Here is a 20,541-nt window from a genome sequence, read left to right on the forward strand (position 1 = left end):
AAGTGTGCATGCTAAAAGAGGTAAGCTTCACTTTTTAATCCACCTAAACAGGTCTAGGTTTAGCTCTTTTAAAGTAGACTCAAGAAAACACCCTAAAAGAGAGAATCATGGGGGGGTCAAGGGTCAATTCTCATGCTAATCCTTCTATTTATGTCTGTTTCTCTGCTGAGAAAAATCTGGTTAACAGGATTTGTGAACATCAGGACCTCTCACACACACACATTGTGGTAATTAACCAAAATTCCAGTCACAAAGTATAAACACCAGATACACACACACACACATACGACAACAGAGGTGAACAACTGGAGGTCCAACCCAACACACGCTCGCTCTGACTCTCTCATCGACTGCAATTTGAAAACCAAATCTCCTCCGGTTTGCATCCATGTGTGGAAAAACCACAGTACAAAGAGAGAAAGAGAGAGAGAGAGAGAGAGAGAGAGAGAGAGAGAGAGAGAGAGAGAGAGAGAGATGGAGTGTGTTTAATGCAAAATCTCTTAAGTTGACCATATTGAAGGTGTTAAGGTTCATTGAGCAGTGCTTTAGAAACACAGCTTGTCTTATTGTGACTTCTAAGCTTCTTCTTCTGCTGCTCTTTTGTTCTTCAACAATGAGCTTCAGCTGTGCATCCATCCCACCAGATTAACTACCACAGCTGGTTAACTTTACCAGCATGGAAAACACTCACTGATAGGGGAGGACATGAGCTCATGAGATGAGTTTTCCACACCACAAACCTCCTGAATTTGACTTCCAATTACTCGTTTGACTTTCGTCCATTTTATGGTCTTTTACAGACTCTTCCCGTCTCGCTGACGTGTAAAAAAAACCCTCAACCACTGTGAGTTTACAGCGGTATCCCATTCAGACCCATTTAACATTTCAGTTTCTGTGAACTGTGAAGATTTGGTGACCCTCTCGTCATCTGTCTCCCCGCTGGACGTGTCTACATTATTTGTTCAGTGTCAGATATTGTTGATCTTACAGGGAACAAATGAAAGTCTTTACATTCATCGTGACCAAAGGAAAAACATAACCATGATGATCCTCTGCTGGGGTCTGTCTGAATGACCCTCGACCATACAGTGCTTTAAAAAGATTACTGAAACTAAACTAAGTCTCATTTGAGAGGTCATTGACATCCTCAAAGGTAAAGAAGTAAACAGTGATCTGCTGATGTTTATCATACTGATCAACGCGAGTCACTAAATTTAACCCCGAAGATGTTTTTGCTGTTACTTGATCATTTTGCTGGTTTTCCACAGTCGGGAGCCATGAAATGTGGAACCAATCCACCGACACCCGTCAAGACAAGAGAATCACACAGACACATCAGAAAACCCACACACACATTCAGACACACACAGACAGACATACACACGCACACACCCATCAGAAAACACACACACACACACACACACACACACACAGACAGATCTGAGAACATTAAATACTGAGTTAATCATTAAAGGCCACAGAGAGAGAAACTCTTGTGATGTGTGACAGTTTGTGTTGTTTTGTGTCAGTTGTGAGCCTTTAAGGTTTCACACTGCGCTTAACCCCGGGTTATTCGTTCTAAACCCTAGGTTAAGAAGCGTTTCACATTTAAAAGCGGGGTTATCCTTGAAATTAAATTAACCCAGGGTTATGATACCCTTCTCTGAGTCTGAAGCAGGGTTAACCCCGCATTGCAGTGCCAAACGCATGCAGTGTGAAACAAAACGCGGTTATAATGAGATGACTTGATGCTTAGCAATGGACAGCCAATCAGAAACTGAAGAGCATGTACCTCATTTCACTGCCTGTGTACGAAAAACACTTTAATTCGAGTAAAAAACATCCCAGGAGGCTTAAAAAAGCCAAGAGAGATTTACCTTTTCTGTAAACAGTTGTCACCTTTTCTGTCTCAGATGTGAAAGTGGTTATTTAAATTCTCCTTATTTTATTTCAGTCAGTTTATGTCACTTTTTATCCAATCATGACTGCTGACAACGCAAATATGCAAATGAAAACGTTAACCCAGGGTTAAAGGCGCTCTAAGCGAATAATGTGCGACGTCACTTCCTGTTGATGTTTGAACTGTTTTCAAACAGACAGAGCGTAGCTAACTCCTCCCCCTCCCCCTCCCTTCCGTGCTTTCATGAACGCGCCCAACCCCCACCCCCAAATCCTTCTTGTCGTTTATTGGCTGGAATACTTTGTTTAGTTTTGTGCTGGCTAGGTTTGGCCATTTGTTGATATGGCCGTTTGTGAAGCCTGGGCTGTCTACAGAGATCGCGTTTTTTTACAGTTTGATCAGGAGACAGGCAGCAAGCAGATAGTGAGGAGATGTTTCCGGTATGTAACAAAAAATGTTTTATGGTCTAAAACGCTTCAATTCGCTTAGAGCACCTTTAAGGAAAGCACATTGTGAAACGTCAGATTATGAATACCCAGGGTTATCTCTTAAACCCTGGTTAAGTATGAACAGTGTGAAACCCTGGATTCTGTTAACCTGGGGTTTAGATTAACCCGGGGTTAACTATTTTAAGTGTGAAAAACAAAACCCAACATCCTAACATGTGAACAGTGTTTCAGTCTGATGTCACGCATCTGTGTTCTGGTGCTTTAACTAAATAATCTGTAATATAAAACTACATTCATCTATAAAGAAAGCACCTCGAGAGGGTTTATTAGAGGTTCTTGATTGGAATTGATATTGAACTTTACAGATTCTTGTATCCACACCACAAATTAAACATAAATGATTTCAAACATAATCACTGTTGTTTTATAAATACAACCTGAAAGCATACAAGTGTGAGAGGAACTATTAAAAACTTTAACATTTAAATTGACAAGCCTTTAATCTGAATTATGAATAAAATCTAAATGTTCTTATGTTTTATTTTATTTTGTTTTCTTGAACTGTTTAACTTACATAATAATCGCACCAACACATGAAAACACACAACAATGTTAATAACGTAATAATAACGGAAAATCATACCTTCTTCTGCTGAGATCAGTCCAGTTAACCCGAACCAGAGGAGGGAAATAATCCAGCATACATGATCCATCATCTCAGATCTATCCCGCCTCAAAGTCCAACTTTTGAAATGAAATTATTCGTCCACCTCATGAATGATTTTTCTAAACTAGTAACGTCAGCTGCTGTCGTCTTTGGTGTGTGTTTCACACGACATATTAAAAGATGATCTTAGGATCTGATCTCGGCTCCAAACCCGAACCAGAATAAGACAACTTTCCCCTTTCTAATAAGATTTAGATTTACGTCAGATGCGACTCAATCCTGCGCCGTGCTCGTCCTGTAAAAACTTCCACAACTTCCAGAAGCGTGTTATTCATCTGTTTAAATCCACTTGAAGTTTATAATCCGTGTATAATTTAAAGTGTGACGCCGTGAAGTTCCAAAGGAAAGAAAAACAATGAAAGAAGTAACGCGGAGTTTCAGTCGACGCAAGTTTTCCTCTGGAAAAAAAGAGACTCGGATCTGATGAGAGCGAGGCTGGTCTTAAACCCCGCCCACTACACGCCCATATATCAAATAGCTTTCTTTCATTGGTCCGTTTGTCTGTCTGTACAGAAAGAAACATGAGCGCGCTTTTGTGAAGAGTTCCACACGAATCAACCAATAAAAGTTTAATGTTAGAAAAATCATTAATAAAACATTTACATCCTGTAGACACATTTTATATCTGCATTTTAGTATTTACACTTTACACGCTAGAATTCTGTTATAAGTGTTTCTGGCGTTCCCAGCGCAAAAGGTTTTGAAGGAAGATTACAGTACAGTACATGACGTGTAGGGACTCTAACATGACTTATGATTTTTTATCATAAAATCATGCATTAAAGCAAGATATTTCTTACTGTTTAATTATTTCAATAACAAATATACATCGTTTAAGCTCTACAGTGGTCTCCTACATGGTGCACATCATTCTATTAATAGCCTCATTTTTAATATTTATTTATTACATATTTTTATTTTAGCTTGGCTTCTTTTATGCATGTTAACATTTTAAACAATGATAAAACATAACAAGTAAAATTAAATTAAATCAACAAGTAAAAGTTTTTTGTAGACTATATCAAAAAAGGTGCCCTCCAGATTCAGTTTGGAGACCGCTGCACTAGTCTAAAGAATTTTGTTGTTTATAGAAATTGTGAGTGAAGGGAATCAAGGGACTTTAAATATTGTTGTGAAGCAACCTTGAAGTTAGAGGGTTTGAGATACACTGATTTACTACACCTGTTAGGGTTAGTTGTGTAGTGTGTGTGTGTGTGTGTGTGTGTGTGTGTGTGTGTGTGTGTGTGCGCGCGCGTGTTTGTCAATCTGCGGCGTTGGTGTGAATCGCTTCACGAGCTCCCGCGAGTCTTCTCACGCTCTGCGCTCTTTTGTTCACGCGCATTAAAGCTCGGGCTCACCGGAGGTGACAGTAACGAGAGAACGTGTGTGCGCGTGCTCATATTGGCTGCTGACTTTTCAAAAGAAATGAGAAGAGGACAGGCGTCTTAAACTTCTGACACATTTTATCTCATTGGCTGATAGTCTTTGTTAGGGTCTTCTGTTTTGGCTTTAATAATGTCTCCTAAGCTCAACAAATTATAAATCACATGTCAGCTTTTAAGACAGTTTACATTTAAAGTAAAAGTACTGCAATTTTACTGCAGTAAAACTGTGCCATTTACAGCAGCAAAGAGATAGAAAACTATATCAATTTGAAAGAAATCAAATAAGTAAAAGAAAGAAAAATTCCACAAACTAATCGTTGTTTATTACTGTAACTAAAACTGTACAGTAGTCAAGGTAACACACTCCATCAGTTGTAATGTGATACACTGCTTGTGATGTGTGTATTAATGCTTTTATTCATCCTATTAATATATTCATTTGAATACTTAAATGGCCACACAGACAGTTGTGAATTTGTGGCTCTTTTAAAGCGTTTGTGTGTAAATGTGAGTTTCACTGGTGTGGTGTGTATTGTATTGTGTAAATTGTGATTACAGTTTCACATACATTTATGTGTGTGTTTGTGTGAAACTCAATGACTCTCGGCTGATTTGTCAGTCAGATTGTGTTACTGTGAGCAAACCGTCTGTTTTAAAACCCACAGAGATCAAAACCAGCCCAGCCCTTCACCTGTCTATCTCTCCACCTGTATCACTGACATTAGTAGAGTTTCTCTTCAAAGTCATCCTGAGGATCAGCAGCACTGTCTGTCTGTACAGAGACATGAGATATATAGATAGAGTTTGATATGAGATGAATTCATGAGTTTATGAGCAGATGAGTTATCTGATATTCACATACTATATTCACAAACAACTTACCTGTAAATAATTACTCTGACTTTATATTCACATATTTGTGGAGAAGCAAATGAGTGTTTTTTTAATGTAATAATAATTAATCAGAATGTAACAAATGAGGAACACATCAAAATACTGAATTCAATAATACAGTTAATATTTGAAAAGTTCCGTTGCAAAACGAGATAACCACCGTTTTTTTTAATGTTCAGAAATCTCATTTTTTGGTTGTGCATTCCAATTAATTTCAATTCAACTGCAGTTGGTTTGTTTTGATTTAAACATTCATAACTTAAAAAATACAGATAAGTAGCACCATAAAACAAAATAATAACATGATAACATAATAATAAACATGTTTTGACAAAATTGTTAAAAAATGGTTTTATCTCGTTTTGCAACGAAACTCTTCATTTATATGAGCAAAATCATTCATAGAGAAAATGTTCTGCAACAAACATCTCATCTCATCTCTGGCTTTATATCTTCAACCTTTCTAACATTTGTGCTTTTGGCAGAGACTTTTATCCAAAGTGACTTACAGTGCAGTACACATTTTACAATAATTTGTATTTGTTAACTCATGTTATACCACAGTTGAATGCTTTATTCTGATTGGTTGAGAAATGTTTCACAGGTGTTGATTATGTTTCTGTAAACCGCACACCTGAGCTGTCAAATGTCTTAAAAAAACACCAGAGCAATGTCTGTGGTAACCGTGGTATAACAGGAATAATTGACTCTGGTCCTTTGAATGACCTTTGGTGAATATTATTTTTAAACAAATAAATGACCTGTTGTCAACTATTCGTTATTTTATTCATTTGCTAACATGAACTTACAATTTCTACATATTTTATTAATTATACAAGTTCATTTTCACCATTTACTAATACACTTTATGTACCATGAACTAACATGAATAATAACAAGGATTAATAAATAAATAAGAAACCACTGGCAGCTCATTATTGTTGATTGTAGGTTCATGTTAGGTAATACATTTACTAAACGTAACAAATACAAGCGTATTACTGCAAAGTCTACTGGTTTCTGTCTAGATCAGATGTGTGTTTTATGAGGACAGTCACACCTGAAGCCGTTCTCAGAGGTGTTAGAAACACTGTAGAGCATTACCACACTCCTGCTGCATTTTACACCCCATTATTTCCTTTAACACTTCTGTTTCAAACCACTGAATGCAAAGCACTTCACAGAAAATATCCCAACAGCACTTCCAACACTGGATATTAAATCCTTGTTTGTTTCAGAGATCTGGCTGAGCAAAAATAAGAATAAAAGTCTCTTGTTCATATCATTCACACACAATGAGATTTTACATTTATACTTTTGATATTTATCCAAAGCGTCTAACAGTGCACTACAAGCTTTACATATCAGTTCTTTTGAAATCAAACCCATGACCCTTTGAGCTGCTACACAATGCTCTTCCACCTGAACTACACATTCAACAAATAGTTTGGCGTTTGTTTATTTGGAAGAGTTTGAAGAACATCTGTATATGACAGCTGACAAAATCTTTCTCAGGTAGTCTGTTGTGTAATGTTTGTATGCATGCATGCATGTGCGTGTGTGTGAAATAGAGCAGTGAAACACATTAACCCTAAACAAAGACACACACACAGACAATAGGGGTCCCCAGGGTCCTGCACAGAGATGCCTGTTAGCACCACACCCGCTCTACTGGCACTCATGACATCATACCACAGGAAGCAGGAACAGCGTGTCTCACCTCTGGCTCCCGTCTCATCCCTGCCTCACTCTACCAATGGGACATTCCACTTCCTGCAGGGATGGTACACACACACACACACACACACACACACACACACACACACACATACAGATGAGAGATGATATGTTTGATATGGGAGCAGAATTCCTCACTTGCGAGCTCACTGGTCATATGAGATGAGCAGAAACACAATATTGTCTGTCACACAGCAACAAACACAAAAAATAAACACTCATAAATACAATCACACACACTTCATCTTTGAGCTCCACATACAATGTGTCGCAGGACATCATAGGACAAGTATGATAAACAGATCAAAGTAGGAATAAAAGTTTGTCAAATGTTTAGTTTTTTATGTTTATCTTGTCTTTCAGCTCATACAAATAATGAGATTACTTTATTTAAGAAGTCAAAGCAACACAAAATGCAGCTCTGCTCCAGCAGGAAAGGTTATGGACACGCATGCTGAGATTAAATACACATCAAGTCCATCATTAACCCCTACAAATGTGTGTAGGACGTACGTACACGCATGCATGCATGCATGCACGCACATCAAAATTTGTAAAATGTTTTAAAGAATGATTTTGAACATTAGCTGTGAATTTTAATCTCTGCCGTATGTCTTCAGTGAATGCTGGGTAATAATGACCCGTGAAGGGGTGTGGTCATCTGCATAACCAATCAGCTCCCAGAATAATACTATACACAGAAGATGCATATTGAGACCAGAAACACACAGAAATCCACACTAGTGAGGAGTTATTAAAAGATTTTAATGAATTAATCATCTGAGTATTTTAGAGCTAGTTTACAACAGGAAATATATTGTATGTATTCATTCATTTATTTATTTCACATTATACAGAGCGCCTGTGCCCTTGCAGGAGAAATGTTTGAAATGAATCTGTAAAAGTGTAAAACATGATTCAAGAAACTGAATGAAAACAGAATGCTGAAAAAACCCTTTGGTTGAATGTATTAAGAGCAGTGCATTATGGGTAGAGTAAGTGTTGAATCGTGAGTATTAATGACTGTGTGTCTGTGTTTGTCTGTGTGTGCGTGTGTCTGTGTGTGTCATTTGTTGTGTAATGGCAAGAATAAGACTGAGGTTTGTGGGTAAATTTGGCTGAGAGGAATGATCATGTGTGTTCATGTGTTTAAAGCCCCATTGGTTCATATCATTGGAGGTGGTCTGTACAACTGTAGATTATTAATATACAATAATATTATTCATATTTAACACTAGAACTCTCTCTCTCTCTCTCACACACACACACACACACACACACACACACACACACACACACACACACACACACACGCATGCACGCACGTCTCTCTCCCTGTGCAGATTAAAGAGTTTTATATGTAAACAGTAGCCCTATAGAGATATGTCACAATGAGACACACAAGCACACGTCACAGTGCGTCTCAGTGTTGTTTGTTTGTTTGTGTGTGTGTGTCGGATACATTGTGTCCTAACTACATACGACGCAATATTATTTCAGCGATCAATAGGCAATTTATCTGTCCATACTGAACGCAAAAAAGGGCCGTGCCACAACCCAATCAATCACAATACACAGCCAATCAGAACAAGTCATTGAATAAGATCTCTGTGTAGGCGGGGCTGTCAGACGCAACTTTGTAGAAATAACTCGTCATGACATCACGTCACAGCTGGTTAGGACAACAACTCTGATTAACATGGAAATAATACCTTTTAAAGTGTGACGCAGAGTCAGCTGTAGTGAGGACACAGTGTGTGTGTGTGTGTGTGTTCAGTGTGAGTGTGTGTTGGAAAAGTGCGTAGTGCTCATGTGTCAGATCTATATTGCCTCAGACATTGTGCTGCACTCTCTGAGCTCACAATCGCCATGGAAACAATCCACATAACCCCCCATCATCATCATCAGTTCATGTGTCACCACTGATGTTTTTACACAAACAAAACAAACAAACAACACACACACACACACACACACACACACACACACACACACACACACACACACACACACACACACACAAACACACACACAGCTCCAAACAGTCAGTGTGTTGGTGTTTGTTGATCAGGTCCCAGGTGTTTTAGCCTTTACACACAAACATACAAAACAACACACAACAAGTCCTGTGCACCTGATAGAGGTCTTTGTATGTGTGTGTTTGTGTGTTTACAGTCTCTCTCTTGCTGGTATCCAGATATACGGCCCAGAATATTCCTCAATCACCATCTTTACACGATGGTAAACCTCTTCAAAGCTGTCACCTTCCACAATTGCTACACAAACACAAAACAAGATTAAACACAGTTTAACAAACATTACAAATATTTCCTTTGATCTTCTGATAAAAGAGATTATATTAGTTTCTTTGTCATATTTTCCACTTCATGACGCACCAAATGTTTTCAGATATTAAAGGTCAGCTCAGACTCTTTTACTATGAAGCTGTGCTGTTGTCATAGATGCATTATAGGATACCAATGGGTTTTGTTATATATATTTTTCTATAGTGTCCCAACTTTTGGTCTTATATAGGACTTAAAGAGTTTAGAAACTACACCACTGATGGATGAAATGAAACATCTTCATCACCTGCTGTATGAATCTTTTACCTGTAAAGCACTCGATGAAGTCTTGCTCCAGTTTAACAGCTCGATCTAAAGCTCGCCGTGCCTGCTCTTCTGTCAGACGCTTGTTTATATCTCTGTAATGAAATAACACAGCGGTCAAACACATGCATGCACACACACACACACACACACACACACACACACACACACACACACACACACACACACACACACACACACACACACACACACACACACACACTTACAGTATGTTCTGTAGGGAGGAGGGTCTTATGAAGATGGCAATAGGGTGAAGTTGGGCAGCTTGTAAGCGTCTCACAGCATTAGCAGAAACATCCAGGATACAATGTTTCCCATGCTGAGAAAACACACACAGATCAAATCGGTTTCTTTCTCTCTTTCTATCAATTTTATTGGCATAACAAAATCTGTACATTCGTAATGTCAAAGCATTTGCATACACGACACACTCTTACCTGTTCTGCGACCTGTCTCACACTTTGAACACTTGTTCCATACAGATGGCTGTTATATTGGCCAGCCTCTATGAATCGATGACTTTGAATGTCTTTCTCCATCTGTTCACGTGATAACACAAAGTGATAGTCCCGACTATCCACCTCATAGTCCCGCTTCGGCCGAGTCGTATCTGTCAAACACATGAAGACTTTTCGTTAGTTTTCAGAACACCATCAATAAGAAGTCAAATATTAAAAAACAATCAATCATCACCTACAGAAAATGAGTTCATTATAATCAATATTCACAACACAAGTAATAAATGTTGGTGATTCATGTAAAAGAGCAGCGTATCAGTGGGTGTTAAATCATTTAAAGCGAAACTCTTACGCGGTACACAAGAACCAAACTTGTCGGGAAATTCAGAGAGAAGATCGTCATTGATGCGATCCTTGCTCGGCCCAAGAATAATGACTGGACGCGCGTAATGCACTGCAAGACAGGAAATGACATCACAGACACAGAACATTCTACAATCCTCTCTGCATTGAATAAACATATTTACATATGCCAGAGTCCAACACCTGCTAATAGTTAATGAAACGGCTTGAATAATATTTATGTGTTGAGTTCGAGTCGGACAAGCGTTAGGCACGGGTGGGCTGTGGGTCCGATAGTCAAAAAAAGAGTATTTCATTACCATAGACTGTAAAAAATGTCACCCACAGGGGTTTGCGAAGAGCTTTTTTGAAGCCAGTAGTAGGCGGTGTCTGCTGTCGCCATCTTGGCCGCACGTCACCACACATCACTCGCAGATAACTGAAAATAGGTTAAGAGGAGTGATGTGGATGAAACTGAAGCGGCTGCTGCTGAAACCAAGCCCACCTAGCTCAACTCTAGTGATAGCAGTGGTAGTCACTCAAGTGGCCACGCCCTTAATTATGCAGCACTTTAAGGCTCAATATAATTTAAACGGATGGGTTACAAAAAAAATTCACCCCCTCACAGTTGTCATAAAGGGCAAAATGATCTATACATACCAACAGGGACGGATTGGCAATCTGTGCGTTCTGGAAAAGTCCAGAACGGCCGTTCAGCGGAGGGCCTTCGCCCGGCCGATGGCAAAAAAAAGTCTAATAACGCAATATGAACAGCCAACAGCAGAGGCACTAATACGATCACTTATATTCTGCTACGTGTAAAAAAACAAGGAAGAAGAGTCGGCCTACTAGCCGTGATTGGTCCACGGATTCCCGGAATTCGCGAGCGTCTATGTTTGCGAGCCTGAGCATCCACAGCCTGGTCATGATGAGGGACAGACCGAGTTAACTTCACATCAGCAAGAGCTAAGTGCCAGTAGTAGCAGGACACGTGACATTATAATATAATATACACGATATAAAAATAAATAAAACTCGCGTGAAAATTAACGTAATGTGCAACTAGTGTTAGAGAAAGACGTGATGTGAGTGTGTGCGCACGCGCGTGTGTGTGTGAGACAGAGGCGCGGGCGCGATTGAACAGTGGAAACATAAAAACAATACATACTCTGTCATTTTGTTCATATGGGACATAATTCAAACGGCAAAGTGTTTGCTTATATTTGTATACAGTCTCAATAAAACAAAACATTTTGCTTTTGTCAAACTGTAAACTCTTGTCAAACTGTAACCTACAACTGTCATCTAACCAAAATCACACACATCAAAGCAAAAAATATTTGTCCAACCCCGTTTAAAAACAGTCTGTGGGTGGACATTCATCGTATTGCATTGGTTTTCATTTCTTTCATTGACTTTATTGGATATGAGAGGTTGTAGTGAGCTCACATTTTCTGCTACAATGAAGACTAAGGTATTGAATTAAACGGGTAAATATCAGGCATGCATTGCAACCACTCTAAACGTGCTAATAAGAAAGGGGGCTAAATAATTGACCAAATATTAGTTTAACCAAAAAATCCTAGCTTGCACTTTCTGTCTGTCTTCCATCAGAGTGCAGTTTTTCTTTGTCTTTCATATTTGTGTTTAGTATTGTGGAATTGGCAAAGACCTGGTGGTTGTTTGTGAAAGCTGTACAGACAAAATGATTAGGCCTAGCTATTTTCATTATTTCACAGCCTTATTATACATCAAAGTTTAATATGACATGGACAAAATATTAAATATCCTTGTCTAATAGTCTGACAGTATTGTGGCATAGTATCAGGACATCCTTTTGTCTGTTGCGCACGGCTAGGGGCGAATGGCCGGATGATGGGCCTATTTGGGAAAAAGTCCAGGGCTGTTTTTTAGCCCCAGTCCGTCCCTGCATACCAAAACACTTTTTGTACTAGGATGTAAACATATTATTATCTGCTGTAAAGTTGGGCATTTGAACATGAAGGTCTATGGGGATTGACTCCCAGCCTCTAGTGGCCAGTAAATGAACTGCAGTTTAATTCACTTCAACATTGGCTTTATCAGCGAGATCAGAAGGTTACTCCTCATTCATTACTGATACTGTAGGTTACATCCTCGTGTTCACGCTCAGTGAAGCCATTAGTTTATTTTCCTTATGATGATGTATATCCCAGTAAAACGGCTTCTGAAATAAATAAAAGGTAGGGCTGGACTTGAATTCGTCCACTAAGAACTGATCGTTTGAGGTTGGGTCGTGTTGCTATTGCCACCTGCCGTATCATATGACCGGAAGTAAAGAGAGATCGTAAAGAGAAGGGGAGGTGATTTGCATTTTTGATTTAAGATTATGAGAGCACATGAATTAAAAAAAAAATAATGAAGCTAACAAATAAGTCATTTGTAAAAAAAATCACAATATTCCAAATCCCCCGTTCTGTATGTTTGGATTAACAGCTGCGAGTGTGGGGCGGACAGGACCTGTGCAGGACTCGAACATATGCTATGGCATTCAAACTGTGTCCAATAACACATGACATTTATATTACAACATTAAAGGATTACCTTCAGTTTGTGTCACTGCCTCATAGCTCACAATGTATTCACTGCGTCCTGTAACACACACACACACACACACACACACAATAAGAATCTCTGTGCTCATCATGACCGATAACTACAGTATATCTGGTATATACACATGGACATAGACACACACACAGACACGGACACACACACACGGACACAGACACACACACGGACACAGACACACACACGGACACAGACACACACACGCACACAGACACACACACGCACACAGACACACACATGGACACAGACACACACACGCACACAGACACACACACGGACACAGACACACACACGGACACAGACACACACATGGACACAGACACACACACGGACACAGACACACTTACCACTGTTGGGGTCTCTACTCTTCAGACGTGCCCACTCTTTTCTTTCGACTCTACAAGAATTGAATAAAACATTATTATTGTGACACATTGAAATGTCAATCTCAGACTTTGGCTCCTATATTTGGCTCTGTATTTGTGTTTCTCTGTAACTTTATTTCCATTGCTTCGTAAATATATAAACACAGAAGAAACTTTTTGGATTGCAGAAGAATTTGAATAAAACTGAAGTGATGTGATTGTCGATCATTACTCATAGCTAGAAAGATTAGTTATAATATTATCATTAGTGCTCTACTACCCCACACAGAATCAAACATTTCTTGTGTGACTGACTGGGCAGATATTCACCTGTCCACTGTCCAGTTAGATACATACAGAGATCACTTCCATTTCTCGTTTTCATGCATTTCATTATCTGTGGACTCTGGTGCTTTAAATACATCACGCCAACTTCTGACTCAACTCGCCTTTGACAAATAAAACCCATCTGGAAAATCTGACTACAGGTTATAAGAGAGCCAGTGATTAAATTTAAAGGTGGCTGGGGGAGCTGGGACCCCCATAAAACATTAGTGACCCCCTATAAGAAGAAAATATATACTATTTTAGGCTTGTGTCTCTTTGAAAATGTGAAAGCACATCTGTCTGTGCTGCTCCCCTTATGAAAATGTACCATGATTTTGCTATTAGTTATCAATGCACCAAAAAAAAACATGGTTCATTTTCAAAAGCTACACTGTAAAAAATACTTTGCTGCCTTAAAATTTTTTGTTGAATCAACTCAGATTTCCAAGTCATTTTAACTTACTATTATTTATCTTGACTAGAGATGAGTTGTGATAACTACAGGTGAGTTGTTATAACTTATAAAATTAAGTTGACTTTTCTAAACTATATTTTATAAGTTGTGAGAGCTCATTCTCTGTTGACATGACTTGTAAATCTGAGTTGATTTAACAAAAATTTTTAAGGCAGCAAAGTATTTTTTACAGTGTATAATCGCTCTCTGTCTCTCTCTCGTGATGCATGCTGAGAGTTTGTATGTGAGAGTGGTGTTGGGTGAGATTAAAGCTAAGAATGTTCACCTTTTTCACTAAACTATCTTTGCGTGGTTAGGATTTACTTTACTTTTTTGTGAGTATAGTTGTTCAAGAGAATGGCATCTCACGTAGATCAACTTCCAGACACTTGAGGTGTTTTGAGTGCAGTGATGTCACACAAAGAGCGAAGCAATAAAAAGATTGAGGCGTCGATAGAGGTTGAGGTTCCCTCTGTTTCTACACACGCGAGGACGGAGGAGACAGCAGAGCCGTCTGAGGTAAGATACGCAATATAAGTCATGTGTCTTTTAATGAACCAGCTAATACTCCAGACGTATCAGTAACTACGACAACGAGTTTCACCACTGATGTCCATAACAGTGCTGGTATGAGTAACGATGTTCCAGAGGTTAAACCGGTTAATGATTGTGAAATGAACGTGATGTCAAGTACTAGTGCTGATCAGTTTGTGTGCAGTTTAGTGAAAAAGGCCAACAGTAGCGTTTGTAAGAAGCTGATGATGCTTAGTCAGATGACACTGCTTCTCTACAGGAAAATGATTCCTGCTCACAGGTAGACTCTGAGGAAAAATCTCAAGGAAAAAATGATCCGTCTTTGTACACATTAGATGAAATTAATCAGTTTTTGGATGATAGTTTTGGAAAACAGATTAATGTGAAGGAATTTTTTCCAGATGTTGAGAAATTTGTGAAGTCAGTGACACTTCAGAAATTTGTGGGAGTTAAAGAGGTTTCGTCTTAAAAAACATTTAACCGCAATCCAAAAGTGTAGAAAAGCATGACACAAAAGAGAGGTCTTATAATTGACCTACCATGTATCACTGTGTTTTTCTCATTCGTGTTGTCTCAGTTCGTCTGTCTACTCTTCTTTTTAGTTTTTACATGGTAGCATTAAGGGTTGGGTCTTTTAATATGAATGTGGGAGCGATGCACACAAAAGTGCTTTGGTTTCTGAAGTAATACAGTAGAAGAATTTACACACAGTGCTAAAGCCAATGAAGTAGATTAGGGAAGGAAAATATCTGCTTAGTCACAAAACAAATGTAAGGGCAGGGGTGGCTGTTTTATTCTCTCCAGATATATGAGTTAATGTCTTAAGAACAGAAAAACTTGAGAATTGTAGACTTGTTTTAGTTAAGGCTGAAATTTTCTTTTATTTTTGAAATGTATATGCACCTAATGTGGGTCATGATCGAGCTGGTTTCTTCAGAATTTTGAGCGATCTTTTAAAACACTGTCCTGATGATAGCAATATAATTTTGGGAAGTGACTGAAACTGTACTGAAAATGTTACTGTTGATCGTACCACCGAAGAACCTCATTACTGGCATTTTAACACTAAACTACTTCAAGATGTACATTTTTGTAAATATTTTGAAGTTTTCTGGCAACAATGGAAGATGTATAAAGGTACTTTAGAAAATTGAAAACAGTGGTGGGAAATAGGAAAAACAAATATTAAGTTGTTCTGTGAACAACACACTGCTGCTAATTCTAGCACTAAGTTAAGAAAAACCATCTGTCCATTGAGAAGGACATCTCTTCCATAGAGATGGGATTGGCTTAAAAGTATGATCCCAATTTGCAAAATAATTTGGAGCAAAAGAGGATTAAGTTTGTTTTGTATGAAAGGGGCTCTCGTTTCATCTCTGTTGCTGAAATGGATGCGCCAACCAGTTATTTATTTTAATTTAGAGCATAAAACAGCTCAGCAGAAACTAATGGTATGTCAGTCTCCGTCTTCCTGATGGGAGGGTGATGAGAAATATCACAGAGATGAGGCAACACTCAGTGACTTTTTATTCATCTCTCTATAGTGCTGATCAATGTAATACTGACTGTGCTGGACAATTATCTATACGCAAGGATTTTCTGTTCCTGAGCTATTTCAAAGTTCAGCCATCACTGTCAGTGCTTCTGCTGCTGATGTGACGGTGTTTCTTCAACATGAACAGGATGCATTGGCTTTGTCCAACCTACTTAATGTGTATAAAAAAGCTTCATCGGCTAAAGTTAAATGGGACAAAAGTGAAGCTTATTGGGCAGGTCAAAGACTTTCTGATAATCTTCCACATCTGCCATGTGGCCTTAGATGGAAAACAGACGGTTTAAAGATTTTAGGTATTTTTTTGGCACTAGTGAATTCCAAAAGCTAAACTGGGAGGGTATAAAGGAGAGGGTGTGCACTCCATTGTCTAAATGGAAATGGTTGCTATTCCAGTTGTCCTACAGGGGAAGAGTTTTGGTTGCGAATAACTTTGCTTTGGCACAAATAAGGAGCACTGCAGCCACCTGCTGGACTGATACAGATTATTCAAAGGAGGCTGGTGACTGTTTTTGGTCGGATACGATCAACACTGGATACGATCAGCTGTTTTACACCTTCCAGTGGGGACAGGGCTGGATGGACATCAAGTCAAGAATCATGACCTTTCAATTACAAACAGCTCAAAAACTATTGTATGAAAATTATCATGCATGGATGGACACCGCAAAAACCCTTAAGAAAAGCCGGTGGAATGGGATTTGATAAACATTTGTTGTAATGCAATTACAAAAGAATCAAATGGTGGATCTTACCCGGTTTTACAGTTCTGTACAGTGCTGGTTTCTGGTTATGGAGTCTTTTTTAACCCTTTTTTACCTTCTGGATGTTTGTCACTTGTTGGCAGCTGGGTGTAGTAAGCTTGGACACATACTGACAAGTGATGTGGATGACCCATGTCAAAGAAGTGGAGTGAAGTCTATCTGTTTTTACAACCCTGCGTTGCAGATATTTATAAAGGTTTAAGGGCAGATTATTGTGTTTTTTTGAAAACCCAGTGGAAAGAAGGACAAGATGATTTTTTTCTCCTTAATCATTGTAAGCCCAGCTATAGAAGATTGGGAAAACGATGAAAGCTGTTTATTGTCTTTCTGTACCCCAGTTTTGGAGGACTTTGAGACGGCTGGAAAGAAATGTCTTTACTTGACATGTGTAAAGGTTTCTAATGTACAGCTGTTGAATGGGTTTTTTGGCTGCTGGCGTGCTTTGTAGAAAGGTCTCATTGATAAACGGAGAGGTGACCTCCAGCGGAGGATTGTACATGGAGTAATAACTAGAAACAGACATCTGGTCAATCCTTGTGTTGGGATGTGCTGCCCTTTTTGTCCTGAGACAGAGTCAGTTTTTCATCTTTTTACACAGTGCTCACGTCTGGCTGATCTTATTGGGTTATTAAGTGATTGTTTTTTGTCTTTGGGTGAAGAGTTCACTAAACGTAAACTTCAAACTCTCTCTCTCCCTATATTTATCAACTTTTTGCCTAGGCCTACCAACATAAACTAAAGGAAGGTTTACTTCTTTAATCATAATTAATTATTGCAGAGTCATGAAAACTAAATGCCTCATGGCAACTAAGGAAATTATATTGTGACAGAAAACTGTAAAATGAATGATCTCTATGTATGACGTGAAGCCCTACAAATCAGTTACATCAGTAATGCTTTATTATCACAAGATGGTGTCAGTTCAAATAAAGTCAAACATGTAGTTTGTTGCTAAATGAAGCAGATGTTGTGTGTAAAATGAAGGGTCTACTGAGTGACTTCTAAAGAAAGCTAATTGTCTCCACCTACTGGCAAAATAATGTAACCTCTGTCTTTAAATTGTTAAATAATACCACACTGATGTCCTATCTAGTTGTGTTTTGAATTGTTTAATAAACTAGTATGCAGCATTTAAAGACAGTAGAGCAAGTACAGACATAATGAGACCGCTCACTGCGTTCTGGTCTAGATGAAAAGTTTGTTTGAATTGAATGTTTCATCATGTTTGCTCCTTTACACTCCAACACATTGCCTAACACGCACACGCACGCACGCACGCACGCACGCACAAACACACCTTTTTTTGCTGGGAATGTATCCGGTCTCCTCCAGTTCTCCATGTGAAGAGAGTTTTCCTGCCTGCCACCACTCCTCCTCACTGCAGTCAAACACCTGAAGAACATCACCAAACCTGAAGCTCAAAGCCTGAGACAGGAATCCACAGTCTGCGGTTTTATCATAGTCAAACAGAGCCCTGAAGACACAAACACATGAGAGCATCAATCAGGTTCTTTAATGAAGGGTGGGGGTTTGCAATCTTATGCTGTTTATTGTTTATCTGTTCAAATTTAACATAATAAACAAAAATCACATTGTCTCTTCGTTTATTCTTGAAATCTATGGATATATTTTTAATATTTTAAACTGCAGTTTGATGAAAAATTGGTGCTGATCACCCCTCTGCAGTAAGAGTTTATAAAACTGTGTGGGTGTACATGGTGTACAATGAAGTGTGTGTGTGTGTGTGTGTGTGTATATGTGTTTGTGTGTGTGTGTGTGTGTGTGTGTGTGTGTGTGTGTGTTATTTTGCGTACCTAATGAAAAAACTTCTCTTGCCGCCCCGTAATGATGTGGCCGCAGACACCAAACTGCTGTTCATCAGCTGCTCACGCAGATCATGAATCTTTGCCTCAAATCTGCTGTACTCTACACATACATACACACACATCTCAGTTGTTTCCTGTAGGCATTGGGAATCAAATATGCAACCTCTTTGTTGATCAACACCGGTGTCTGTGTTTGTCTGTGGGTGTGTTGATCTGCGCCAGTGCTTGTGTGTGTCTGTGTTGATCTGCGCTAGTGTCTGTGTTTGTCTGTGGCTGTGTTTGTGTTGATCTGCGCTAGTGTCTGTGTGTGTCTGTGTTGATCTTCCCCAGTGTCTGTGTGTGTCTGTGTTGATCTTCCCCAGTGTCTGTGTGTGTCTGTGTTGATCTTCCCCAGTGTCTGTGTGTGTCTGTGTGTGTCTGTGTTGATCTTCCCCAGTGTCTGTGTGTGTCTGTGTTGATCTGCACCAGTGCTTCTGTGTGTCTGTGTTGATCTTCCCCAGTGTCTGTGGCTGTGTCTGTGTTGATCTGCGCTGGTGTCTGTGTGTGTCTGTGTTGATCTGCGCTGGTGTCTGTGTGTGTCTGTGTTGATCTTCCCCAGTGTTTGTGTGTGTCTGTGTTGATCTGCGCCGATGTTTGTGTATGTCTGTGTTTATCTGCACCAGTGTCTATGTGTGTCTGTGTTTGTCTGCGCCAGTGTCTATGTGTGTCTGCACCGGTTTCGGTGTTGATCTGTGCAGGTGTCTGTGTTGATGTATCTCACCCTCAGGTCTGTACTGTGCGATGATGGTGACAGTCTGGCCTGCGTTCTTCAGCGCTGCTGCAGCCTGCTCATGTGTCGCATGTCGTAAATCCACACCATTCACCTGCAAGAAATCACAGTAACACTTAAAAGAACCCCAGAGCAATGTTTTGTAATACTGCGGTAAGAGTGATAATAATGCACTCAGGAGAGACTGTGAAGGAAAGATGTTCTGCTCTGCAGCACCAGTCAGTTTCAGATCTGGTTGTATATTATTACAAAGAGTATAGAAGCACAAGAGAGGAAACTCAATAGGACGTTCCATTGCAACAATTTTCAGATATTTAGACAAGTCTTCCACTTTTATATAGGCTAATTTTACATAGATACATACCGACATTAACTCATCCACACATAATATTTTGGCTCCATACACACATATATACATCTGAATTGCTCGAAATGGATTAAGTAAAAAAAACACAGCCACTGTCCAAAAGTGGCAATTATAGGATAACAGACAGAGCAATGCATCATGTTCTATAAGATTATAATGTTTGTAGCGAGATCCAGGGGATTAATATGTACAAAATATATTTTTATACCTAGTTGAGTTGGTAACTAATAATAGTAGTAAATGTGTAAAGTAGCATAAAATAGAATTACATAATAAAGCAAGAAAAAAATACCTCAAATGTGTATCTATTTAATGATTGGATTCCACAACTGATAACAACAACAAATCAACACATACATACAAGACAATACAGCGTTTCGTGTAGGTGTAGCAAGTGAACAAAATTTTAATTTAAGAAACTTACTATTGCGCTTCTGATTTGGCTGTGAGA

General features: G+C 39.0%; 2 protein-coding genes across 5 annotated transcripts in view; both read right to left on the reverse strand.

The window, feature by feature from the left end:
- ephb4b (eph receptor B4b) overlaps positions 1–3,492 on the reverse strand; it is a 15,181-nt gene extending 11,689 nt beyond the window's left edge. For both annotated transcript variants that reach the window (XM_065275675.2, XM_065275674.2), the window contains exon 1: positions 2,993–3,492. In XM_065275675.2, coding sequence (XP_065131747.1) covers positions 2,993–3,065 — 73 coding nt within the window. In that variant the 5' untranslated portion in view covers positions 3,066–3,492. The remainder of the gene's footprint in view (positions 1–2,992) is intronic.
- A 4,344-nt stretch (positions 3,493–7,836) lies between these two features.
- dlg4b (discs, large homolog 4b (Drosophila)) overlaps positions 7,837–20,541 on the reverse strand; it is a 34,630-nt gene continuing 21,925 nt past the window's right edge. For all 3 annotated transcript variants that reach the window (XM_065275652.1, XM_065275651.1, XM_065275653.2), the window contains 10 exons: positions 19,715–19,817; positions 18,943–19,054; positions 18,426–18,602; positions 13,480–13,529; positions 13,106–13,153; positions 10,533–10,634; positions 10,160–10,332; positions 9,929–10,041; positions 9,705–9,796; positions 7,837–9,368 (listed from right to left, as the gene is read on the reverse strand). In XM_065275652.1, coding sequence (XP_065131724.1) covers positions 9,262–9,368; positions 9,705–9,796; positions 9,929–10,041; positions 10,160–10,332; positions 10,533–10,634; positions 13,106–13,153; positions 13,480–13,529; positions 18,426–18,602; positions 18,943–19,054; positions 19,715–19,817 — 1,077 coding nt within the window. In that variant the 3' untranslated portion in view covers positions 7,837–9,261. The remainder of the gene's footprint in view (positions 9,369–9,704; positions 9,797–9,928; positions 10,042–10,159; positions 10,333–10,532; positions 10,635–13,105; positions 13,154–13,479; positions 13,530–18,425; positions 18,603–18,942; positions 19,055–19,714; positions 19,818–20,541) is intronic.

This window comes from Paramisgurnus dabryanus, chromosome 21 (assembly GCF_030506205.2).
Source record: "Paramisgurnus dabryanus chromosome 21, PD_genome_1.1, whole genome shotgun sequence".
NCBI classification, from domain to species: Eukaryota; Metazoa; Chordata; class Actinopteri; order Cypriniformes; family Cobitidae; genus Paramisgurnus; species Paramisgurnus dabryanus.